This window comes from Notothenia coriiceps, unplaced genomic scaffold (genome assembly GCF_000735185.1).
Source record: "Notothenia coriiceps isolate Sejong01 unplaced genomic scaffold, NC01 NC01_scaffold00031885, whole genome shotgun sequence".
NCBI lineage: Eukaryota > Metazoa > Chordata > Actinopteri > Perciformes > Nototheniidae > Notothenia > Notothenia coriiceps.
The window spans coordinates 420,924-448,363 of record NW_011364586.1 but is presented as its reverse complement, the minus strand read 5'-3'; the positions used below and the strand labels follow the sequence as shown (position 1 = coordinate 448,363).

The 27,440-nt window shown below is 40.7% G+C and overlaps 2 protein-coding genes across 2 annotated transcripts in view; one reads left to right on the top strand and one right to left on the bottom strand.

Annotated features, from left to right (window-relative positions):
* The window catches only part of LOC104960521 (leucine-rich repeat and fibronectin type-III domain-containing protein 4-like), a 35,351-nt gene extending 32,293 nt beyond the window's left edge, over positions 1–3,058 (bottom strand). The window contains exon 1 of the mRNA XM_010788602.1: positions 2,303–3,058. The gene's annotated coding sequence lies outside the window, so the exon portion shown is untranslated. The remainder of the gene's footprint in view (positions 1–2,302) is intronic.
* Positions 1–27,440, top strand: part of LOC104960528 (pyruvate carboxylase, mitochondrial) — a 251,396-nt gene that overhangs the window by 198,379 nt on the left and 25,577 nt on the right. Inside the window, exons 13-14 of the mRNA XM_010788608.1 lie at positions 21,344–21,488; positions 21,607–21,696. Coding sequence (XP_010786910.1) covers positions 21,344–21,488; positions 21,607–21,696 — 235 coding nt within the window. The remainder of the gene's footprint in view (positions 1–21,343; positions 21,489–21,606; positions 21,697–27,440) is intronic.

Below are 27,440 nucleotides of genomic sequence, written 5' to 3'. Positions count from 1 at the left end.
AATGGGTTATTCTTTCCCCAAGGCTTCACCCTTATAACAGGTCTAATCTAAATCAAGCCAATAGTATTTCCACATCCCTGCTCCGAAGGGGACAAATAAGTTCAACTAACAACAAATGTAACTAGCCAGATATTTAGTATGCAGTCCTTTTTAAAGTATGCCTTTGCAGTATCCTTTCTTTAAAACTAAACGTCTGGAAACATTCACAAGTAATTTGGAGACCGCTTTTCCAACCAACTCTGAGAGCTAGCATTAGCTTAATGAGTTTTCTAGCTGCAGCTGATCAGATCTGACAGTTTTCATTTCAGGCTGCAAATTCAGACCAGAAATGACTGAGCATTCAGGGACCCGATTTATAAAAAATTAAGAATGTTATTGGTGAATTGTCTTGTTAGGAACTGCATATGTGCCGTGCTGTACCAGAGAGCAGAGATTGAGTACAGGGAGAGGCCTTGCAACTGGTCGATTTATTTAGCTGCTTCTTTTTTTTTACTTGCTTTCAATAAGTGGTCCATTGCCAGCCATTTTCCTTCCCTGCTCCTTCATTCACTTGCCAGTCTGCTCGTGTTGGCGAGGCCCCAGTGAGCATCCCATCTGCTCCTGCCTCTCCCTCACTGCAGCCTCCGAGTGACAGACACACGATTAACAAGATCATTTAGATAATGTTCGTTTCACTCCGCCTCTGTTTCCCCGTTTGAACCGCATGACACTTACCTGCTCTATATTCTCCTCACTATCACTAGCTGGTGAGCAAATCCAATTATGGAATTATAATGATTTGCTTAATGGATATCAAAAAGCCTCTTTGTTACACTTTTGAAAAGGATCCAGTTATCGTCTTTGAAGAAATAGAGCTGCCCTTGTTCAAAGCCGGAGTCAAAACTGCTGTAAACTGTCAACAGAGGAACTAATGAGTCCTGTCTCACTTATTCAAAAACACTTATTGTTCATAAAAATAGTTTCACATGCGGTTGTTTTGTTTTTGTGCCGGATACCTTTTGTTTCCAGGGTAACCAACGTTCCCCCAAGGTAGAATTTCACTTTCCCCTAAAGTTAGCCTCGTAATTGGCTCGTCTCTGCACGGAGAAGCCCATGGTACAACACATCCCCCTTGTTGTAATACCTGTAAAAAGCTCATTACTTGTTGTTGAACGTGTTGGTGATCTCTTACAGACTTGTTGTGCTCATGGTAGACTAATTATGGTACAACAGTATAAAAGCTACACAATGACGTCCATCGTCATTTCTAATAATTTCTTCCTCACATAGCTTTCTATTTTTATCTCCATGCAGATAATTTAGCATTTGGTCTGATTGTGCCGCCTTCTAATTATTTGTATTGTCTCCTCATTCTTCACTCAAGACAGTGACTTTTGTATCTCACTTATCAGTTAATCAATGAATCCTTCAGTCAGTTAGTGTCTTCTCAAAGTCATTCTCCTTTGTCTCAATCTTTTCTATCATACCATCCTCTGATGTGACTCCCCAACATAAACCCTTCATCATTTCACTTGAATTCCCCCTGTTTTTCCTTTATTCTCTCTCTTTTTCCTTGTCTTTTGAAGAAGTCTATCACTCTTAGCCAAATCTGTGTATGTGTGCTCAGACAAGTTTACGTAAATAAAAAACAAACACACACTCTCAGCTCTGCATCCACACACTCTCACCATGATGCACACACAGGTGAGCTTACATAAAGGTGACAGATGAAAGCCAAGCTCAAACGCAACTAGCGAGTAATCTGATACAGGACAGCTGGCTGACATTCACACACAGAAACACACACGTACAGAGAGAGCAGGACTATCAGTATGTAGAGCAAAGGAAAAAAAGGGGGGGGTCCAGGATTAAAAATAGAAGCTAGGGGAAAAAACATACACTTGTGTGGCACGTTTGGAGTGTGTGCTTGAGTGTGTGTCCATATGTACTCTGTGCCACAATGTCTCTTGTGTTTTTGTTATGGATTAAAATAGAAGCATAGGGGAAAAAACATACAATTGTGTGCCACGTTGGAGATTTGAGTGTGTGTCCATATGTACTCATGTGCACATGTGCCTCTTGTGTTTTTGTTATGGATGCTCATCTGTTCATTATTTATAGGCCTGTGTGTGTGTGTGTGTGTGTGTGTGTGTGTGTGTGTGTGTGTGTGTGTGTGTGTGTGTGTGTGAACAACGAGTTCCCACTCCAGTGAGTGCTGGTGTTCACCGCATTGATGTGCTCAATGATTCAGCACAAGAGGGCTAACCATGCAAACATTGATTCACCTCTACTGTGTGTGTGTGTGTGTGAACATGGATGTTACCTTTTCCGTCTGTGCGGCTCGGTAATTCGAATCAGCTCCACATGTTATCCAGGTTTGTGTGTGTTGTGTTTAGCACAGATCTCGCCCCAGGTGTTTCTCCTTGTGTTAGGCCAGCGGGAGGAGGATTGAAGTGTGTGTTGAGGGGGGGGGGTAGGTAGAGTTGTGTGATTGTGCTGAACCTGTCCTACTCCCCTTCATACACACACGCCTCCACACACATCAAAAGGAGGCGAATGTGGGTCAGTGTCAGGTTTAAAAAAGGAGGGTTGCAGAAATCCCACAATATCCTCTTAGGGCTTCTGTTGGTGAAGAAAGAGCTGGAGAATCCCGAATGACTCGCTGAACCCGGCTGAGGTATTCCAACATCCAGACTTCAGGCAAAAGATCCGCCTTTAAATCCTATTTATGGATGTGATTCCATCATAGATGCATTTCTCTGTGGAGCTGTCAATCGACCCAAAAGGCATCCTGGAATTGGGCGGCGATCTTCACCTCCTCTCCTCACCACCTTCCTCCTCCTCTTCTCGCTCCCTCTCTTCCCCCCTCACTCATGCAGCCCCGTCTTCTTCTCTCGTCTTTCACACACTCGGTGCTCTCCCTCCTCTTCCTCTCATCACTCACTTCTTCCCCGAGTGGTTTCCAGGGTGTGTCGCTGAGGCTCTCCACGCTCTACGCCGCGTGTTTCGCTCTCCCACATTGAATTAGTTGTTCATCAATGACCTTGGAGGGAGGTGCAGAGAAGGAGGGATGCCTAGAAAACCTGCGGAAAGAGGAGACGCATGTGACAGGGTGAACCGACTGCACTGTACATGTGTCCCATTAATGTGCACTCGCATGGATCTCACACACATTGAGTCCATTATCACTTTCATGTCCTCCTCTTCTGACCTCACATCCATCCCCCCTTTCCTGACTGCTGCTGTCCAACATGCACTCCTCTCTTATGGCTTTTTTAAATCTCCTTCCCCACTATGCCACCTCTAATTTGGTCTCTCTCACCCCCACCTGCCTCTCTCCCCCCCACCTGCCTCTCTCACCTGTCTGTCAAATACAATCAATAGTTCTGAGACCCTCTTAGCGCTTCTCAGCAGGCGCCTTTGGCTCTTTTTTCTTCCTTTTCTTGGTCTCACACACACCATCAGGAGCACCATGCAAACACACAATCATGCAGCACATACACACACACACACACACACACACACACGCACACGCACACGCACACATCCACTAAGTAGTCATGCAGTGATACTCTCCACACAGCCTCTGCATCCCTCTCACTCTCTCTTCCACACACACACACACACACACACACACACACACACACACACACACACACACACACACACACACACACACACACCTTTTTTCAGAAGCCCTAAGGCAGCACGTAAACACAAACAGAATCAAGCTAATGTTTATAATGGTAGACTAAGGAGCCTAAGGATACAAAAGCAACACACAGTGACACACGTGTAGAGGGAGGAAAATATAAATGTGGGCACCCAAAAAGAAAGTCAGGATAGCAGGATGCTAATAGCTCTATGATGTGTGAAATACTTGCACCGTCTCAAGGTCAGACTCACAAAATAATATCACAGTGCAGACAAGCCCATACAGTTCTGTAGCTGAGTGCAAATGTGCCCATCTTTCAAATGCAATTTGCAACTATCCATATGGCATGTTTCCTTAGTGTGCAAAACAATGGTAGAAAAATATATAGATACATGTAAGCTAACAGCTTCAACCTAACGAGGTACAGGTTCATTTTTCAAAACTTTAGGTAAGTGATTTAAACGTGAGCAACTATCAGAAGATACTGAAGCTCATGTTAATTGATGTGTGGAAAAGCCACAGATGAAAGTATCACAGCCACTGATAGGACCAAACAAGTCCACAGGGTTCTGCAGCAGAGTGCAATTGGAAATGCAAAACAATCTAATTACAATATTATGCATATAGCAAAGTATACATGTGGCCTTTGTATGCAGATAAATGGCGAGTAAACAACGGACATGATGATTTCCAGAAAGCGAGGTACAAATCCTGGCTGTGGAGGCGCAGAAGCATTCCTCCAAACTTTAGGTAAGGGATTTCAATGTTAAACACTATCATAGGGGGAAATTCATGGATTGACTGGACATCAATTGCAGAGTCTCAAGGTCAGACTCACAAAAGATATTGTGCTAATAATATCACAGTGCAGAGAAGCCCATCAAGTTCTGCAGCTGAGAACAACTTAGCATTAATCTGATATCAATAAACAATGTGCATTGCTTTTTTCAGTCAACAACTGCAGAGGAAAAAAAAAAAAAAAATCAGAAGGGGAGCTACAGATCGTGACTCAGGAATCTAGGCTGGCTGATTCAAGTTCATTGGATTGCTGGGGAAAATGTTGAGCCAAATGTATGCATAAAATGAATTGTACTGAGTGCAAATAACACAGGATGCTTTTTGTTTGGGGGCACAGTTGGGGCTGCATTCCTCTCTTTGCAGGGGCTTAAGAATTCCAGTTTCTTTTTGTCCTATTTGTTCATGTTTATTGGTCTCAAACGCAGCTTAATCCTTTTGTGAATGGGCCCCTCGGTGTCAGTCCGCTGAGATGTTTGGGTCTCAGCTAGCCGTTAATGAGTCCACTGATTGGTTCATTAGAAGTTTAGCATGCGGGTCTCAGTGTGTGAACGTGTTGGTTTCCACTCGTCTTTGCATTTATATCTGCGTGTGACACGTCTTACCTCCCTGCCTCTCGCTTTAACACCAAGGTCATTCTTTAATTCTGAGCTCAGTTTCTCAGTTTCCTTTCTTTTGCTTGCTTAAAGTAACAAACGACTTCTCACCATGACAACCGTCTTCATCCAATTCTAGTGGCCACTTAAAACCATGAAATAACTGGAAAAAAATGTAATGCCGAAGGAAAAGCAGCAGCGTCCTGAACTCATCTCATCTCCCTCACACACCCAGCCCCATTACACAGATAACAGATTTGTCCATGACTATTTCATGCACCTACAAATCTGGAATCAGTGTTTGACATTTGCCAAAGGGGCTTTTCCCTCACTGAAATAAAAATCTCATTGGTGATCTTTCATGTAATGACTCCTATCAGCGCTCCCGGGAGAGAAATGTTCACCTCAGAGTTCATCAGCAAGGCTGTGGCCAGACACATTTCTGGTAGAGCTCAGAGGGTAAAAAGAAATGTGCCCAAATGGGGAGAAATAAATTGATCGCAGTTATCTCTTTCTAGGGTGAGTAGTGCGCGTGTCTATCGGTTTATCTGAGCTTTCATATGACACTGTCCAGGTTAATGTTCCTCATGTATTTTAGAACGACTTCAGAAAAACATATCTGAAGGAACAAGAAGATGGAGCTTTAGACATGACAAACAGACATTACATTAAGTGAGTGTGAAGAAAGTCTGGATGCGCTTCAGTTGCCTCAGTGAGTTGAATAGGACGCTGTCTATGGTGCTGAATTACCCCACATCCTAAACATAGAAGGTGACCGGACACATGAAACAGCTATAGCACTGTGGTCAGGAAGTCTAGCAGAGGAAGAGAACTACATCTGCAGATGAACAGTAAATATTTTCTGTCAGCTGCTCCCAAACACCAAAGGCACCTCATTCAATTCACCCCCATGTCACCATGTTTAACACCCTATGAAGGACAGGACAATGGAAATGTATCTGTTCTGGATCCTCTCCTGTTGCGCTCCCCGAGGTTTATAACCCTTTCCCCGTCATTGTGTCTTTCTTTGGTGATTTTATTATGTGACTGTGAGGTGGAGGGCATCACATGCTGTACACACTGTAATGCCCCCTGAGATACATGTGTACATTGAGAATTTTGGCAATAAAAACACATTTTGATTGAAAGAAGATGTTAGATCAACAAGGTACATTTCTCATTGAATACGAAACATAATTGATAGAATAACCCTACAACTTTGCAAGGTAACAGTTTCCACTGGGGGGGGGATAATTCAGCGGGAATCAGAAATAATATGTGTGGTGTCACCTTTAGATAGTGACTCAGCTGCTATCACGTGGAGCTAAAGGAGCTAAAAGCAGGATCTTTCAGGGACCCTGAGACGCAGGCTTATTAAAACAGATAGCTACTTAGTGGTATTTTGGGAATCCTTAAGCAGTCAACCGCTGACGCATTAAACGCCTCGTGATGTAATCCAAACCCACAGTGTGGCGCCTCGGTCTGTCAGCAGGTGGTCTTCTGCCTTAGATATACTTGAATTCATGACAATCATCATCACAAGTATACTATGGTGCAAAAAGAGTAAACAAATTAAATCTAAATTCATGTTATTTTTTTAATCAATTCTGAGAGCGAACGGTCCCGTAAATAGATTCATTTTTCTAGGTTCAATTGAGGTTCCCTATCCATTCTAAAATCCCTCTATGAGGACATAAGAGATTTAATAAGAAATAGCTCCATTTATGTTTTATTATTTTGGTCAGATATCTATGAAAACTTGAGTTTCGGCTCAGAAGAGGAGCAGATTTGATTTGCTTAACTTTGTAAAGATTGCAGAATCATTTATTTTAGACCAAGCGATAACAAACTTAATTCCAATGATTTTGGAATAAAGTTACATTTTCAACCACTGCTCCTTTCTGGCACTTTGTGTGTACGACACAAACATAAACACCTAAACTCAGAGGCACCTTTCCTTAGATCTGTATAGACACCTTATTTCTACAATGCAGAACTCCTCCATTGCTGTTATTCCTGTAATGAACAGGATAATAAGTCCCCCGCCCCCCCCTGAAACGCATAGACCACTGAACCGGGGCTTCTCAGAGATATTGGAGACGGCATAAAGCAGCAGGAGGTCTTCAGCACGTTACAGCTTTAGGAAAACACTGGGAATTCATAGTTCCCAGCTCAATAAACCCAATAACTACTCGCAACACCCCCCCCTCCATCATCACATCACACTGTGGACACGCACCGCCGGCAGAACCATAGCCTTTGGGTCTAAATTATAATATAAAGCGATATTCCACCATCGGATGATCCGCAAAACAGATTCTAAAAGCACACTTTTCACGATCAAACCTATTGACAGAGTGATACAATATATATTTAATTTAGATGTACATGCTTAATCATTTAGTCCACTCTTTCCTAATTACTGACCACAGATACGTGTCAGGCAGTGGGCTTTGATGGGAGAAACTGTCTTAAACTTACAAGATAGGATTTTGTGTCCAGTGGTTTAATATCTCCTCTACCAGCAGCTCAGTGGAGGGTTTCCTTCATGTGCTATGAATGCTAACAAGCCAACTAAAGTGTCTGTTATGAACAAACTCTAAGCATGATTTGGAAATAATTTACACTCGGACTTTGTAGTCTCACTGGGAGACCACTCATTACTACTCTACTCAGATACTTGCAGCAAAATGCAAGCATGGTTATTCCACTTCTAAAGACTTATGTTGGCTGTCATTACCTAAAATCATGACCAATTGTGTAACAAGATAAACAAAAGATATGAAACATAAAGGACAGTTGCTAATCTCACTTCAGATACATAATGTACTTTGTGTTATCAGACTCTTACACTTAATGACTTCTACCTTGACTCTTACAGAAACACTTGGTACATTTCAAACTAAGACGAGCCATTACCATACAACTAAAATCTGAGTACACTATATGAGTTGTAAAGGTTGGAATTCAACTTGTATGCGCAGTCATAGTTTAAAGAGATTAAGAGCTGAGGTGTTTTGTAAAGAGCACTTTGCAGTAGCCTCTGGTTTAATGTATGAGGAAACTGTTTAAGTCAGAAGAGCAGCGGAATAAAAACACGCATCAATTAAGGCGTAAAGAAAACAGCGGACCCAGAGTACATAAATACTCAAGGTGCAGTGCAGAAAAAGTAGTGCAGCATTACAGAGTATAATGAACAGAAAACGAAGCTAACGGTAGCACAAAAGAAGAGCTCTCATGGTGTGACCTTGGATTTCAAGTCCCATAGAAAGTGTCTGCACTCTGAACGACACTTTTTCTGCAAGTAATTAGCAAGTACTGGCTGTGCACTCAAGAATAATGTTACATCACTTCAAACACATTTCCGTGTCAGGTTTCTGGCTGCTTATGTTACAAAATGTTCCTCAGAGTTTCAAAACTCTCAGTAGTAAATGCTGAGGAGCAGATAGAGGTGTTATAATAACAAAACAGATGTCTATGAATCAAGATGATGGCTAAAACTGGTTGGAAATCAGGTTGTATATTTGTCCTGGTATATTCTTGGCAAGCAGTCTTGAAGCTTTAACAAGGAGGTAAACATGTCAAATATAGTGACACAATTTAACGGCCATTTATTTTTAATTATGTCAACCATAAAGCTCATTTCTAATAATTTCCACTGACACAATAGCCCATGTTTTACCGTGCCAAATTCTATTAAGTGAATTATTTTATATATTCAACTGGAAGACCTCCACCAAGGCAATTTCAGTAAGAGAAAAATACTACATGTGTCTGCACAACCTTCAACTAGATTTCTTGAACATCAGTCTGGTAGTTTTTCTGTAATCCTCCTCACATCTAAAGAGTCGAAAACATGACCCCCACGGCGGAGTAAATACAAATGTCACTTTCCAATTTAAAAAAGTTTTCAAGGTCATGGGTCCAGCTCATTCCCTTGTGTGTATATAATGTTCCTTTTGCATTAAAATAATCACCTTCCTCCCTTTCCCCAGCTACCTAGTGGGTTATTTAGGTGTCGCTAAGCTAAAAGGGCACGTTAAACAGGATTCAGTGAGTCACATGCTGCACATCAAAGTAAAGCAGCGTGTCTCTATCACACTCAATTCAACCAGCTTCCATTTACCATCATCATCTAAGTAATGCCTCTCATCTAATGCGTCTCGGTGACTACTGCGCAAAGGTGATTCATCCACGGCGCACTAATAGATATTGAACAAAGATAGCTGGACTCCATTTAAAAAGCTAACCAATATAGACATGTTGACTCAACCAAAAAGCCCATATCTGATCCTCCATTCAATCTATGGCTCAGCATGATGCCTTTAAACCTAAAACATCCATACTCTCTTCTTCCAGGGACTAGGGGATCACTGAAACGACAAACACAGCCTCTTATTTACAGAATGTGCTAGAACTGTCGAGATTGTCTTGGCGCAGAACTTCATGCATTATTTATTTGAATGTTTTATAGCCGTGTCATGGCTGCCTGTGATTTTCTAGTCAGTGATTATAGGTTTTCACATTTCATTTTTCAACGCTCTTTGATCAGTGTGTGTTCTTATCGGGAGGCGGTGTGTGTACAGCTGGTGTGCGCTGACCGTGGTGCTGAAATAGCATTTCCGTTTCAGTGTGTTTTGCCAGTACGACGTGTAGAGGAGCCAGTGTGATAAACACCAGGGCTCTGGCATTGGCACACCACAACTAAATGTAGTCATTTATTAACGTTATTAGTTACACCTGCATTTAACACGTCAACATGTCCTGCTGAGAGGAAGGTTTATCAGCTATGTTTACCAACACAGATTACTTCCAACCATAATGCGATTAAAGTGGTAATGTGTCTGAGGTGCATGTAAACAACATGCTCGGATTCTGTTAATGCAATTATTCTCATCGGCAGCATATCCTTTACGCTCAAAAAGGTGTTATTTGGATGCCCCCTAAAATGTCTGACCTTGAATATACTGAGCTTTACTGAGGGTTTATCATCAGAGTGTAGAGGAGTTCAAAAGCAAACCAAGACAACTCCAGTACATTAGCAATCTCATCAATTCATAGCAGCCAAACACTCACTTAAACACTCAACAAAAGCTTGGATGCAAAGTTTGCAGTTTTTGGATGCAAACCAGACCCTGGAGCTTCCTTTAACATTTAAACAGAAATCCCTCTAGATACTACTGTATGTTTCACAACCATACCATCATGCTAGATAAGCCATTGCCAGTTGCAAGCTTACAAAACAAAAATGACCTATAGAGACATTTTGACTGTATGAAGGGCAATTGGTGTGCGACCCGACGCTAGCATTTCTGGCGCTAAGTAGGTATTAATAGCAATATCTTTTTTGAAAAACAAGCCTCATTCTGAGCTTTCTGTACAGATATAGTGACTAACTGGGCTTTTACAAAAAAAGAAATGGCAATATCATGAGCTTAATGTTCGGATCCAGCGACTTTCTGAGGCTTTTATTTAGAAAAACACGTTTAACCAAGGCAAACGTGTATGGCTGAATTCTCCCATGTTTCCTGTAAAGGTGCACGGTAGCAGAGAACCCAGGAATGAAAGGAACATTATGCAAGTCATACTCTTCATAGGACTGGTTCTTTACACTGATTATTAGCTTTAATCTTAGAATGATATTCATGAATAGCTTTATTGTCTTCTTCCTCATGCACACAGACACACATCCCAGCATCCCCAACAGAACGAATGCCAAGAAACGGCAGCTTGTATTATGTGAAACAATCAACAAACTCAATCTAATATGCAATCTTCTCATTTGCGCCTCCCAGCTTTGTTTTTCCATCCTTTTTCTGCATAGCCCATTACATTTCTGTACAGACAGATTCCTATCGCCCCCCCACACAAACACAAGGACAGGTTTATTGGTTGCCGCTTTGTTTCCTATTTCCACTGCACATTAAAGCAACTTTGCATTGGAAACATGTTTGATTATTTTCTCTAACCAACGCCCTGAAGTCTTTTCAGCCCTGCGTCTTTACATCTGAGTGTATTTGTAAAGGTTTTACACTTAAAGAAATACAAGCACATTGACATGCTAATGGCTTCAACAGAAACATTAGAGGGTGTGTGTGTGTGTGTGTGTGTGTGTGTGTGTGTGTGTGTGTGTGTGTGTGTGTGTGTGTGTGTGTGTGTGTGTGTGTGTGTGTGTCCTTGTCTGATTATCCAGAGATTGAGACAAATAGAGGGGGATCTGCCCTTCGATCTAAACCTCCACACCATTTACCCCTAACATCACAGCTGAGCAGGTGTGTGTGTGTGTGTGTGTGTGTGTGTGTGTGTTTCATTAAGCCTTGTTGGACGTGTGTGTTTTTAAAAGGCAGGCCATGTCCTGATTTGTGCAATATAAGTGTGTGTTTGTGTGTGCAATCACGCAAATCTCTGAGTGTATGTTCAATCATACTCAGTGTTTTATTCGAGAGCGAGTAGTGCATGGTCCATGTGTGTGGGTGGGTGTGTGTGAAGAGGCATTGGACACACTGCTGATCATGTGCGACTTGTTTGTGCGCACAGGTGTGTAAGCGTTTCAGTGTTGCTTATATTTAGCAGCAGTGTCACACATACTCATTGTGACTCATTCATACACAAACACACACCATGTTCTCACATGATGACAAACACGCCAGATAAACATTGGGTGGAGGAGAGGGGTACACTCGGATGCTTAAAGCTTCATCCCAAAAAGAAATATCCTTCCAAGATTCTCATCTTCTAGGATTCTGAATCGATTCACAAATTCCTCAAATCAATTATAAAAAGGTATTTTTTTCTACAGAGAAGTGAGATATTGCTGTACAGTAATCCTACACACCACCAGCCAATGTGTCACAGCCAGTTGTGTACTTTATGAGTAACATTTCGTTTTAGAATAGGCACATTTCTGACAAATAAAAAGGCAGCTTGACCATTTTTATGTAAGTGGTAGAATTTGTTTGTATAAGTTATCAATTAATTCACTCAGAGTTAAGATATACAAGCAACATTTCCAGTAAGAAGGGACTATTCCTGCAAGACAAGGATGACTAAATGATAGGGTTTCTCTTATGTATTTTTACATTATTGATATCATTGTTTTAAATATAAAAGCTCCATAATCTTATACAAAGTTCACTGTGTGTCTCGTGTTTATAATTGTGCACACTTCTGCATTAAACTACAACTTTTTCAGAACTGCAAAGCAAAGATATAATTACTTTCAGAAGACGTTGTGATTAATGCCCATAGACTGTGGTTTAAATGCCATGTGCACCTGACAGAGCAACATTCATACTTTGAATGTACCCAAATAAAGTTCTGTCAGTTTGTTGGCACCACCAGTTTACCAGTGAACCAATTTGCAATAAAAGGAAGTCGATGGATTTGTTCAGCGCGGGGTCAGCGGGCCGACTCCCCTGCAACTGTTTTCACTTTGAGGGCTAATTTGTTCCAGAACAGGTCTGCCCTCCTGATGTAGTGCGGCGTTACTCAGAATGAGAAAGAGATCCTGCCAATCTCTGAGCTCATCAGCCGACCTTTCACTGAACGCTTCACTTTAAGAGGGACACCAAAAGGCATCGTCTTACACGCAGCGGCCATTTAGAGGCTATTTAGCTTCCATAACATTCTTCTTTCTGACCAGTGGACCGATAACTTCCAAACACACATTTAGGAGTTTATTGTATTTGAGAATGCTGATTTCTTCTAAGTGGACCAAAAGTTAGCATAAAACAAAGCCTAATTTGCATATTTAAACATATCGGTTCAGAAAACTTTGTATACAATATTTTTTGTCTAAATGTTCAAGCAATCAACTGGGAGGTTTATAGTTATGATTAGCCTTATGATTTCATTTTATTTAAATATTATTTAGCGTTATTGTCTGACAATCTTTACATTACTAGGCCTTTTTCTTTCTTTCTTTCTACAGTTTTCTTTCTATTTATATTCTGTTTAATTCATTTGTTTTTACAGAGGAATTAGTTTATATATCATTTATTGAAAACATGGGGAAAATGTATTTGTTTTACGGCTTTTGCAGACATTTCAGAAAACATTAATACAAATATACAGTATGCTATCTCAAGCTAAGTTATCAACTGGGGAGCTTTTATATTCATATGTATTTATTCGACCCTATTCACCCCTGTGTTACAATCAAATTGTTGCAATGGGGAATGCTCTGAGGGGGCACGTTCTCTTTCACCTTCACCCGATTCATGATTGTAATATATTGATGACCGCAGGTAACCCGAATGAAAGCGGTTGCTACAAGCCTTAGTTAACTAACACCCCAGTGGGTAATGAGATTTCCTCCTGGCTGGTGAACTCACTCCATCCATCACGCAGCGGCGGGTCACGTTAGTTTATTTCATTCAACAAGGTCACTCTCCCCGACGAGTGGACCGGGTGCCAAACCGCTAGAGGTTTGATTAATTGAGAAGCAACGAGCCGTAAAGCCGCAGCGCAGTAAACGGGATACGTTTGTGTGAAATGATATATCAAACTTCTCCTTGCTGGACCTTGCTTTGAGGGAGGTCTGGTTCGGGAGGTTAAAAATAGACTGGCCCACAAACGGCAGGAATAAAATGGAGTGAGAGTGTGAAGAGGGAGAGAAAAGAACATTCAAATAAAAAAGTGATATGCGTACAAGTGCTCTGGAAGGCAAACGCTTCAAATGAATAGGGATTGGACGTGCAGGAGATCAAGAAGTGAATGAAGGACCAAAATTGACTTTCTGGGTGGAAATTGTGATACAAGAAAAACCAATTCCTCCAGCCAAATATCCTCCCTGCACTCTCTCCGATGTTTCATCTCCAGGAGGGGACTGTGTTGACAAAATACACCCGTATGTGAATGCTGGGAACAACTTAATTCCAACATCCAATATCTAAAATGTTAGAGGTTCTGCCTGAGTAATGGCACACACACAGACACACACATATACACACACACACACACACATATATATATATATATATATATATGCACCCACAGCCGCTTTTCGATTAAATGCCGTTGTCCTGCAGCCACTGGCTCAGCAGAGAGATGAAGTGCTCGGCCACCGTTTGAAGTCCTATCAGCTACACATGTTCCTATCGCCGCGCTATCACTCCATCCACTCCTCCCCTCAGTAACCCCTCTCTTTCTCACTTATCTCCCTCATGCCCCAGAGATCCGCTCTCTCCTCTACCTCCCCTTTCCTCCCACATTGCCACTCATGTGCTCTCTTAATCATCAGAACTCTGTTCCCGGTCCGACCCAGAGTTGCTGGAGGCACCTTCGCTTCCTCTCGTCATACAAGCAGACTTTTATCTCCTCCTCTTCCTCCTTCTTGGTCCCCCTCCTAACCCTCCATCTGTGCTGAAAATATTCTGATCCTTTACTTAAAGACATCGTTTTGAAGTTTGGCTTATCCATAGTGTATACCCACAGCAGTAGATCAGCCACTTCCATGTTCTGCAAGGTGAAACTACAGTTTTTCTCAAAAGGAGTCTGGTGGCTTAGAAAAGGCAGAGACATGGGCTTCAGTTGCATGACAGAAAGGGGAAGGTAAAGCAGAGAACATTTTCTAAATTTGGCCAACAACTGACACCGATATGGATCTTTTAGTCGTCTCAAATACATTTTGCGGCTGGTATTCAAAATGTGACTCAAGTAAAGAAGAATTGTCACAATGTAAGTATCAAAGTATGCAATTTAAAGAATGGCAGGGATGAATGATGTAATATATACAGGTGTAAACAGTGCATTTCATTCAGACTGTGTTCGGCTACATAATAATACACAGTTAGTGTTAGTGGGCATTAACAGCAGCATGAGTACGGTGGCCCACAAAGTGCAAAAGCTCAAAATATTCCCATTAGAAGAAACTCGCTGCAGCTTCAGAAATATCGCACATATAAGACAAACGAATGTTCACAAACACATGAAAATGAGGAAAAACATCTTCACCGACTTGACAAAACCTGTGCAGCATTTAGTCAACAGCTTGACGAAACAGGTGCAGAAACTAAAAGCGCTGCATAAGCAAAAAGCTGCGAATAAAAAACTCTGCAAGAAGTTTGAAACACAATGGAAACCAGGGGACACTAAAAAGTGATGCACACAGCTGGGCACGGGGCTCTTGTTGACGTTGGGGGATTATAAAGTTGGCCTACTGTCACTCTTGTTGGGAATGTGCCTAAAAGTTTGGCTTATTTGAACAATGTGATCGTCAACCCGCTGTGTGCATCACTTTTTAGTGATTTCAGTTATCTTTTGAGCTTCTTGCAGCATATTTCATTTGCAGGGATTTCTGGTGAAAGCTGATCATGTCTCGTCAAGTTGGTGAAGATGTTTCTTCATTTGCATGCGTTTTGGCACTTTTGTGGTTTTTATATTTGCATCGTTTCAAAGTGCAAAGTGTTTCCCCTAAAGGAAATGTTTGTGTCTGTCGGCCACCAGATATAGGACTGACTTTGAATACAGTTCCCTATATTCATTGAAATGGAGGGACATTTAACCAAGTTCAATTCTGTAGCTTAATCATATATTAACATAATTCAATAGTTTAAATGTGTACAATTGTATGTTTAGTTGACCTTCAACTGCCTTCAATAATCATTTTTACTCATCTCTCTTTGATTTTAACCTCTTTTTTTCCCCTCCTCTTGGTTAGAATTCCTCCTTTAACACTCCATCTTTCTTCTCCTCCTCACCCTCTCCCCCCTCTTTCTCTCTCCTCATGTTCATGCCTCTCTCTCTGCTCGCTCTGTGTCTCTCTCTCTCTCTCTCTCTCTCTCTCTCTCTCCGTTGCATGCCGCTGCCGGATCACACTCCTCTCTTCTGCTCCTCGTCGGGACTCACACACACTCTTCTTCACCACATAAGGACACAGAGGCAAAAGATCAAGGAAACAAGCATGAGGATAAAAATGGATAAATGAAGTGCTGTGACTGGGGGAGGCAGGATTAGGACGGGAGAAAACCTCCCTGAAGGAGAGATTTCGAAAAATACTCCCTGCTTTGTGTGTTATTTTTCTCTCTCCCTTCTTTTTTTTTTTACAGTGTGCCCTCCTTCATTCAGTACCTGTTCTGTGGGATTAACATGACTTAAAATTCAATCAGCCGGCAGCCTGACGGAGCAGCGACAGAGGAGGCAGACAGAGCGCTGCAGCTGTCGAGACCGAGAGAGGGGACNCCAAAGGCTTGACGTTGTTGTTGTTGTTAGTTGGATGGAGGGAGATTCTAGCGAGAGATATGGATACAAAAAAAAGGTGTTTTAAACCGCAAGCCAATGCTTGGCTTGCGGTTTAAAACACCTTTTTTTTGTATCCATATCTCTCGCTAGAATCTCCCTCCATCCAACTAACAACAACAACAACGTCAAGCCTTTGGGCTCTGAAACTACGGGTCGGGCCGAGGACAAATACACATGCATTAATCGCACGTTCAAATAATTAGTGGCGTTAAAAGAAAAATCCGTTAGCGTTATTAACGCGTTAACTTGACAGCCCTAAATTAAACCTAAGAATGTAAAAGTAAAACATTTCAATAAGATAAAGATATAATAACCAAATAACTTCAAGTTAAAATGTGCACAATTCCAACAACCTTCTAAAAGGCAGTACCTTGTTCTCTTCTCCTACTTCCTGAATTACCTAGTAAATCAAGAAAGTATCATTGAAGACAGATTTGATCAAATTAGAAAATATAAGGTGACTGCCTTTACTCTCGGGTGTAAATCACTTTATATGAACTGTGTTTTGATGTTGGATAACAACATCTGCAGGCCATGTGTGCAGCTGATCACATCCAGTCCAGATGCCCTGCAGCGAGTGGTTGGAAGGTGATGTTGTGTTTGCAGGCAGCACCCGTCCTGGGGCATCAATACTCACCTCTGTGTTGCTGCTGCAATCTTCAGTAAGGCTGATTGCAACAAGAGCGATAACGACCGGCGCTGAGTTAGAGGAGCAATAAAACAGACTTCCTGGTGATAAACGCAGCAGCGTGAGAAGAAAGTCGATATAGTCAGAACTTGATATCATGTTTGGGTGTTTTGACCTATGATACTGAGCCTAGTGAGTCAAATGCATAGAAAGGGTGTAAGCTAACTTTTCTGGTAACACTTTTGTATGACACCAGAACGTTTTATTTAAAATAAAGGGAGAAAAAACGTCATCAAACCACACATGCAATGTTGTTTAATTAATTTGTTTAATGGGTCTGATTTGAATTGCATTATTATATATAACATATATTAGAGATATAAAACACTATGAAAGAAAGTTAATTGAAGGACCTTCAATTCTGAAATTATTCTTGACCCAAAAAGTCATAACTAAATGCTTTATAATTTAATAATAATAACTGTGATTATTTCTGTAAAGCATTACTGATATTTGTTTGTTAAAAGCTGATTTGAACACAATGAAGATATCTTTTTTGAGCTTTTATAGACTGGGGTGTCATAGAAAGTGCTTTTTATGACCGTCATTAATGCATGGAATATTCATAGTGCCAGTTGTGTTCACAATCTGAATGTGTGTGTGTGAGCGTGTGTGAAGACAGAAACGCATGCCACAGACCTTGGGAAGCGAGACACAAATGTGTGTGTGGGCCTTCCTAGAGTGTTTCACATCATTATTGTGTGTGTGTGTGTGTGTGTGTGTGTGTGTGTGTGTGTGTGTGTGTGTGTGTGTGTGTGTGTGTGTGTGTGTTTTGGGCCTGCTTTGTCTGCTTGAGTAAATCTGTAGCTGATATAATGTCTGTGTAAATTCACTCTCGGGCCGTGTGTGTTGATCTTGTTTATGTGTCCGGGACAGTGGTTAGGGCGTGACGGATGGGGAGGGGGACACAGAGAGGAGAGAAGATAAATGACCTGACAGCCCCCCTATTCAACTCCTAATCACTGGGGGGGGGGGGTGTGTGTATGTGTGTGACAGAGAGATGCACTGTTTGTGTTGTGGGGGTGATCAGGTGTGTGTTGTGCATTTTTGAGTAAGAATGTATTATTATGAATTTAATCTTTAAAAATCAAACACGGGATCTGCACCTCCATACTTTCTGTATCCTCTTCTTTAAAAAGCAACTCTTAGTTAACATTCAGGTAATATCTAGTATATCAGAATCAACAATATTTGCATTTTGTGGAAGTTTCTCCAATTTAAAATAAAAGCAAGTACAAGATAAATAATACAAATAAAATACAAATATTTATATAAGAAGCCAAAGTGCAATAAAATAATCAAAAATGTAATTTAAGATATATTTATATATATATATATATATAAATATAACATAAGAAGTTAAGGTAAAATTCACAGTAAAATATGTTTTTAATTGAATACAAGTATGTATTTAAACTAGGGCTCTCAGTCGATTCAAATATTTAATCGCACATTTTGTATCTGTTCTAAATGTACCTTAGAGGAATATTTTTCAAGTTTTTAATACTCTTATCAACATATGAGTGGACAAATATGCTTTATGCAAATGATTGTTTATTATCATTGTAACAATGAGAAATATTCTCCTGAATATTTTCAATACAACAACCTGGAACTCTCTCTCTCTCTCTCTTACACTCTCTCCCAACCCTGTCTACTTCTTTGCACTGAGCCAGTTGCTCAAACAGACAAGCCTGTTTACAGTTGTCGGCGAAATGCCGCTCCTCTGTCTTCATAACAGTCAAAGCATGAGACTGAAGTTCCCACAGGGGTCAAAATAATGCGCTGTGATGTGCAGTCGACANTTGTGTGTGTGTGTGTGTGTGTGTGTGTGTGTGTGTGTGTGTGTGTGTGTGTGTGTGTGTGTGTGTGTGTGTGTGTGTGTGTGTGTGTGTGTGTCAGAAGGACAAACGTCGGTGTATTAATGGCGTCTCCATTATTTCTCAGTCTTTCATTAATAGCTGCTGTTTGTGTTATTTATCTTTCATTCCTCGACACTGCCTTTACACGTTTCTTATTTTATTTATACCTTTTGATTGCTTTTTACTCGTTATGCTCACTAGATAGGAAAATAATGAGATTATTATTATTTCCAATTGTGAAAATGTCCCCAGCCCAATTATAAAAACATCCTATCCAAAGAAGGTAATAATAAAACATGAGTATTTTTCCTTTTCCTGTTGGGTTATATCTTTTAGTTATACTATTAACCCTGTTTGACCTTGAACTACTCCTTGTTGCAGTTCCATTGGAGTCTAATTTAGTTTTCACCCACTCATAACCTCATCTCCTTTTTAAGCAAGTGCAAGTTTGATTAAAACCTCTCATAAACAAGGCCTCTGTCAGTAGCCAGGTTAGCTTAGCTTAGCACAGTGGAGCCGCCAGTCTGCAAAGTCGGGAAACATTTATTTCCACTTTCTTTTGTGTGGATTAAAAAAACAATATGTATGTGTTCTTTTCATATTGTTTATTTTTAGAGGCATATATTGTTGCCTTGGAGCCAGGCTAGTTTACATTTCTATTCCTACTGCTAAGCTAAACTTCACTAGCTTGCTCTGCCAGTTTGCATTTTGTAATTTGTGATGATAAAGAAAGGTTCAATAAGACAATATCCACATTGGGCTGCATGGTTCCTCAAGGGCAAGCACATGTAATGCAAGATTCATACAGGCAGATACTATAAATAAAAGAAATAAGATGTCCATGTTACTGAAGTCATATAGCAGCTACTGTTTAGGTGCAAAGCCTGAAGCATGGCTATATGAATCTCCTCTCCTCTCTCCTTGCTGGGAATATCAAAGCATAAAAAGAGAGTTTTGTCTCTCGATTTCTCTAAATAAATAGTGCCTTTATGGCTCAAGAAAAAGTGACCATTTCTCTTTCCCTCTCTAGAATAAGATTTGTATTTGCAAACTGAAATATGTACTCTGTAGGACATAATCGGACATATTTAATAAGATAACAAAAAAAGAAATAGCTGTAATAAACCCAGACTACTTTAGAAATCGCACTTACACACATTTTTGTAATCCAATGGACGTGACTAATTCCCCCAAAAATATTGTTTTCAATAAATGACTAGATGTTATACTTATATGATCCAACTTTGAATACTAATATTGCCATTGTTCTCTTCCTCTCTGCTCCTAATGTAAATCACTCTCCCTGTAACTCTGGATGTATTCCTCTCATGTTGTCTCTATTAGTATGACAAACATGTTCTTTATTCACCCGAGCTCATTGATCTCTCTCTCTCGCTGCTAATGAGCTAAGTGAGGTTTGTGTGTTGCTCGACTTCCTGCTCGCAATTATGGGATTCCTGAGTGATTGACTGTCGGATAAACGCGGTAGTAATTTCTGTCCATCTGCGGGATGTGTGAGATCTATCCATAGACTATATATAGAAAGTGAGGCGGGCTAACAGGGCTTCACACCTGATACCCAGGAAGTCCTCGGGGACTCTTTCCTTGCTTCTGAGCTCTGGTTGTGGGTGCGCATTTAGAAAATAAAGGGGATGTGGGGTCATGAGTGGCAGGGGTTTACTTTGCTTTAAATGCCACTTAAGACTCTGACATTTGGCGTCGTGTGCAAAGACAGTTTTTTTCAAACTTTTCACCCAGTTTACATTCCTTCACTCTCAGCCTCCCCTCGGGGACATTACAAAGCGATGAACACATCTACTGCTGCTCCCAGGCCATATTAGCATATCGTCCTTTCACTGAATCCCTTCAAATAACATTTCTGCTTTTCTTTCTGCTAATCTCTCTCCTCCTTCCTTTCCCCCCCCATCATCACCGTCATCATCTTCATCCTCTCCCTCCGCCTCTTATAGCAATTCAAAGCAGACATGGCACATTGTTAAAACGCGCTTACGAGAGTAAGAAAAGGCAACACATGTAGTGATGACATTAACTCCCAACAATTACATCTCTTTCCTCTCTGTGCTTTCTCATTCACTCTCCTCATCTTGGTTAATTTAGGGGGCTTGATTGGCATGATGATACTTCTGAGGCAAACAAACAACAACAAAATCTAAACAGATGTAATTACTTCCAACTGTTGACATTTAGCCTGTGTGTTTTTCTCGCAGCGTTTAACGTGCTCTGTAGTATTTTAATGTGGTTTTGGTGTCATTATGTGTGCATCTATCAATGCGAAGTTGTATTTTTACAAACGTTTAAAACAAGCTCTGAAGCGAGATGTTGTCTCCAAAAGAACTGCGCTCTCTTCTTTCAAGTGATTCCTCTGTAGAATAGAGAGTGAGCTGATTGCTGTATGGGCTCTCGTCTCTTTGTAACTTTTTGGGTCAAGTTGCATCTAACAGTACAAACCCTTTGTATAAAGACGATGACAAATTAAAACCCTCTCCTCTGTTTATCCTCTCTCCAGACCAACATCCCGTTCCTGCAGAATGTGTTTTCCAACCACCAGTTCCTCAACTCCACCGTGGACACCCAGTTCATCGACGAGAACCAGGAGCTGTTCAACCTCAAACCCACTCAGAACCGGGCCCAGAAACTGCTGCACTACCTGGGTCAGTGTGTAAACAGCACACGCACTCGGATGCTGTCACGTAACACCTGTGTTTTCCTCATTGTCTCAACAGAATGCTCAGTGTGTAATATATGTTCTGCTTTTATCCCCCTCTTCAGGTCATGTGATGGTGAACGGACCAACCACACCCATTCCAGTCAAAGCCAAGCCTTCCTCCATAGACCCTGTCATCCCTCCTGTTACCTTGGGTATGTCAATTTAATGCAATTCAGCAAATCACCATGCATAATTCAAGGTCCTTCACGCCGTATTATGCAAACCGAGCTACAACTCCTGAGTCACATTGATGAGAAAAAGTGCACCAGTGCATTCAAAGCAGTTTGTGCAAAAAAGCTGTTTTCACAGTGTACATCTGTGTGTAGGACGAGGTGTCGGCCACTGATAGGTTAATATGGTGTTTAGATAGTGTCACAACAGGAAATGTTGCCATGATAATACAACAATGCATCATCCTTTTTAAAATGCATTTATTACTTTTGGACTCATTTAGCAAGGTACCGCCAAAGCCAGGGGTTCAGAGTTTCATTTCCCCTCGGGCTACCATTCTAAAAAAGTAAACACTTGTGGATCCGGAGGGCACTTTGGATAAAAACACCCGCCGAATGACAAATGGGCTGTCGAGCCGTCCGATAGCTGAAGGCGGGAAAGGCCTTCCTAAATGGCTCAGTTTAGCACTCAGGGAGGAAAAGGGTTTTGGCCCAGAGTGCTCTGCTGAGCTGCGAGTACAGCGGAGAGAGGGAGCACTTCATTGTTTGCAAAGGCAGAAGTTGTTCTCACTCCGCTCTGCACCAGCACCCCCGCAGAGAGGCCGGCAGCCAGGCCCGTCCCTGAGGGGTTCTGGATCTGAGCTATGCTGGGTTTCTTTTCTCCTAACCCTAACTTCAGAGATAATGGGGATCCCTGAAAGGCTTAACTAAGGCGTGTACTACCGCTTGATTTCATTATCGAGTATACAGACCATTTTTTTCTAGATTGATCGTTTGATCAATACATTTGTGAAAAGTGTCCGTCACAGTCCTAAATCTCGTGGTTTTTCCAAAGCTTGAACATATTCCCAAAATATGATAAAATAAGATAAAAGAAAGAAATCTCCATATTTGAGAAGCTGGAAGGGTCTTTCATGAAATGTTGAACAACAATAACTTTACCGTTTATGAAAATAGCTGATTTTTGTTGTTGTTGATTGACCAATCGATAAGTTGACAAAGTGATGAGGATTGGATATGCTCTGTTTTTCAAGTTTATACAGTACCAGTCAAACGTTTTGAAACACCTTCTTATTCAAACACCTTATTATTCAATCTACATTGAAGATGAATACTGAAGACATCAAAACTATGAAAGAACACATATGGAAATATGTAGTAACAAAAAAGTCTACCTTATGAAACTGATCGAGAGAATGCCGAGTGTTCAGAGCTGTCATCAAAGCAAAAGTGGGCTACTTTGAAGAATCTCAAATAAAAATCATATTCTGGTTTGTTTAATGCGTTTTTTTTATACTACATAATGTGTCCTTTTATAATCTTGATGTTATCAGTATTAATCTACAATGTAGAACATCATTTAAATAAATAAAAACTATTGAATTAAGTGTGTCCAAACTTTTGACTGGTACTGTATGTGTTATGTAAACTTACAAATGGGTATAAAGTTGTCTTCTTTTTCATTTGATGCCAGTTTTAGTGTCAGATTCACAATGATGCTTTCTTTAGTCGTTCTCCACCGTGCTCCAGTGTTAACGCTCGTTCGGGTGCTAACGGCCTTGCATTTCTGCAGCTGCTCCCTTTGACAGTAACAAAACAGTCCGCTGTATCAATCTGACATGTTTATCAGCACCCTGTTCTGCCTCAGCACATACCCCAGCGTGCACAGCAAACACAAACCTAAAACAAAATAATGTGAATAATATGAATCCTAATCAGGCATCACTAATCGAATCTGACATCTAAAAACCGTGCACAGTGGAACGGGGTGGAGGAGAAAAGGGAAGAATGATCCGCCATGTTTGCACGTCTCCTTGTGAGTTAGCGAGTCTCTGTGCTTCCCCTACACTTGTCTACTTATGCAAATCTAGTGTTGACACTCCCACCATCGCCCGCCCCTCTTATGCAGCAAACACACGTGCATTTACTCTGGAAAATCACACCGACTCGTACTGTACTATAGGCACACGTCCTCTGATGTGCATGCCCCCACTTACCTACTGTAAGGAGCTGATGAAGTATGCAGCACAGAGGCATACCTAAAGCCTAGTAATGAGATTTGTAATGTGCTTATATCCTTTCTTTCATTCCACGGAGGGATTGAGAAGAGAGGGATTAGGCCTGTATTATCGCCCTCTGTGGAGGGAGGGACACAGACGGGAAGGGGTTATGAAAATAGAGGCAGCATAATAAATACATGTATTACGCTGACATGGATAGATGAAACGATGAGATAGAGATAAACAACATGAGATATATTTATTGGGAATTATGTTTATTGATTATCCTGGACAAAATAATTGTGATTCAAGATATGCTCCTGATAATATACGCATGAATCATGAGGTCCCCCTGCATGAATACATGAAAAATAATATAGCAACATTGTTATTTCTGTATTTCCTTTTTCACATGATCATTTCTGTAGGTTTTGAATTGATGGCGAGCTTTAAAGCTTGTTCAACCCACCCATGACATATCTATGAAGGTAGATATGGTGCAAAATGCGAGAGCTTGTAAAACCTGATGTGAGCACTAGCAGAAAAAAAATCTGACCTTGTGCATACATTTACACTTGTAAATATCCACGTATCTGTGAACCAAATTTGAAGTCACAGAAAGAAAAAAAAAAAAAAAGTTTTGTAGCTTGTAGAAATGTTCACTTGCAGAAAAATATACTTTTTTAAAATATATTTTCTGCAACTTGGTTAATACAACCTCTCAAATCAGTCACTACAACTTCACGAATCTGCTCTGTGGCAGTATAAATCGAAAAATCTGCGGCCTTGACTTTTGCTACACTTCTTGCGATGAATGTGTCGCTAAAGTAATTTTCACCTGTAGATGTGGCTGGAGGGAGGGGGGTTGGAGCGAAGGGGCGGAGCTATCAGAACGACGAGGCGCAAACTCAGTCACAGCCATAGTCTGGTCGAACCGGATACTTTGACCATCCGTTCGCTGTTATTGATCATGGAGAGCAGGCAGGCGTTTTGTATTATAGCAGCTATCAAATGGAATCAATACATGGGCTGCACTGGTTGTCATGTCCGACTATCACAAGTAGAATCATAATGAAAAATATGCCGGTAAAATGTGCCTGTAGAAAACGGCTTACAATTGGATTGCAACAAGTAGTCAATATCGTCAGTTTGCTATTCTCGGTTGCTGTGCTAACATCACCCATTTTATACCAAAGAAACTTTCATAACAGCGTTGTGATGCCAAACAGCGTCAATTCAGACAGACACACATTCACTTATGGGGAATTGGGGATATTTATCAGCTGAGTCATTCCTAGCATTCGGTGCGATTTCAGCTAGGTTAATAAAAAAATAAAAAACATAATTGTCCATGTTTCTTTTTATTTAATCAGAATGATGGCTTGTTAAAGTATAAGAAAAAATATTTTGGTCAAGCTCAGGATATTATGTTTTTTAAAAATATATTTTTGTAACATCCCCAGTTACTGTGAGTCCACCCTGTTAATGTGAAACCATAGACTGTGTGAAACATATTAACAGGTTTGACATTTTATGCTAAACTTTGCTTTTGCTACATGTGTGATGATAATCAAGCTAGCACTTGGTGACAACAGAAACACATATTTGATAGATATATTTACCATATTTTCTAAATGTAAAACAAATGATCAGTTTCCACTAAAAATGAGCATAACAGGGGCGAGATTTATGCTTTACCGCAACAGTTAAGTTCTTTAAAAACGGAAGAATGCAGGAAGAATGCGTACAGTGTACACTTTGCTTCTTTAAGATGATTTTCCCACTCAAAATGTATCCTTCCTCTTGAGTCATACAAATAGTAGAGTATTAAAGGGGCGTGTCCAGAGGGATTCAAATCAGAGTAACAGGGGGGACATTCAAACAGGGGACACACACACAAAACTTGAAACCATAAAAATGAATTAATAAAAACAATTTTAATTTGGTGAGGAATTTTAGCAAAAGGGTTATACAACAGTGACAAAAATGTAGAATTAGTTTGTATTTCTTCGATTTCTTTTTTTATATCTGTCTTTTTTAACACAGTAATTTGGCGTACTTGTGCTAAAATCTGAGTAATTATTTGGAATTTTGAATATCCTGGGTAAATAACATTGTTGTTTTATGGTAGAGGGGATACACATTTAAAACCAAGCTTTAAAAAAATAAGCGTTAGACCTTTTAAATACAAAATATATTATATAATGTGTTGGGGACCTAAATGGCACCGAATGCTAGGAATGACTCAGCTGCTTGTGTGACAGTCAGACAGTGAAGACTTTACAGCGGCCGCTGCCGTGAGTTAACGGGAGAATAAACTCCGATGGACGAGCAGCACTGCAGCGGTCGGTAAATGCCGCTGAAACACATTAATAAACAATGAACCACGGCACTCTGGAGAAAAGTATAAGGTTTGAGGAGTAGTTATTTAATTTAATCTGGCTCTGGGTGGGCTCTGGGCGGTGTGAGCAAAACGGTGGGAAGAAAAACCGGTTCCGAACCAGGAGAGCGCAAGCACGTAGCTAGAACGGGAGCTGCGTTGGTGTGAAAGGGGCATGTGTGTGACTCACCCGAGTTTGCGCCTCGTCGTTTTGATAGCTCCGCCCCTTCGCTCCAACCTCCCCACCCTCCCCCACATCTACAAGTTAAAATTACTTTAGCGACACATTCATCACAAGAAGTGTAGCAACAGTCAAGTCTGCAGATTTTTCGATTCATACTGCAACAGAGCAGATTCGTGAAGTTGTAATGACTGATTTGAGAGGTTGTATTAACCAAGTTGCAGTATATTTAAAACATTTATATTTTTCTGCAAGTGAACATTTCATCACTAAGTTAATTTATTTTCTACAAGCTACATCACTTTTTTTTTCTTTCTGTGACTTCAAATTTGGTTCACAGATACGTGGACATTTTATACAAGTGTAAATGTATGCACCATGGTATGCACACAAGCTCAGGTTTTACAAGCTCTCGCATTTTGCACTATATCTACCTTCATAGTATCCGACACACGGTTCCGTAACGTTGAAGCTTGCCGGTGGGCGTGTCTGGTGCGCGACCAACAACCAATCACATTAATCTCCCGCCCCGGACACACAAGCACGCGGTTTGATTGGCTAGCGCTTGTACTGGCATATGATTTGATTGTCTGGCGCTTCCGTCGACGCTTGAAAAGTAGAATTTTTTTCTCAACTTTCACCGCGAGCAACAGAGGCAAAGCGAAGCAACGGAACCACAATTCAGTTCGGCAAAGCGTGACGTCACCCCATTCAAAGTGAATGGTCGTTGAAGCACGCAACGTGTGTATGATGCGTTAGCATGGCTGCATATGGTTAAATCAAATATGAATACAAATATTACTATTTATTATGTTTATTAAATGAAAAAACTGCACAACTAGGTACACATTTGAACGTTTCGATTTGGCGTTAAATTAAAGATTGCAAAACCATTTAAATTGTCTACAAAAAAAACCGTCTCATTTGATTTGAGAGGTTTCAATACTTTGTTTTCACTTTTAGTTATTCGTAAGTTAACTATGATCACTTTATTGTGAGTGTTTATTATAAGAATACATTCTCAAAAAGTTAGACTTTTGCTAAGGAGCAAAGATCAGAACGTGTCAAAACAGCACATACAGATAAGGTGAAGAAGGAAGTGAATCTACTCTTGGGGAGTTCCTCCACACTGAGGACAGAAGGGACGAAGTGCTCTGGAAATGAA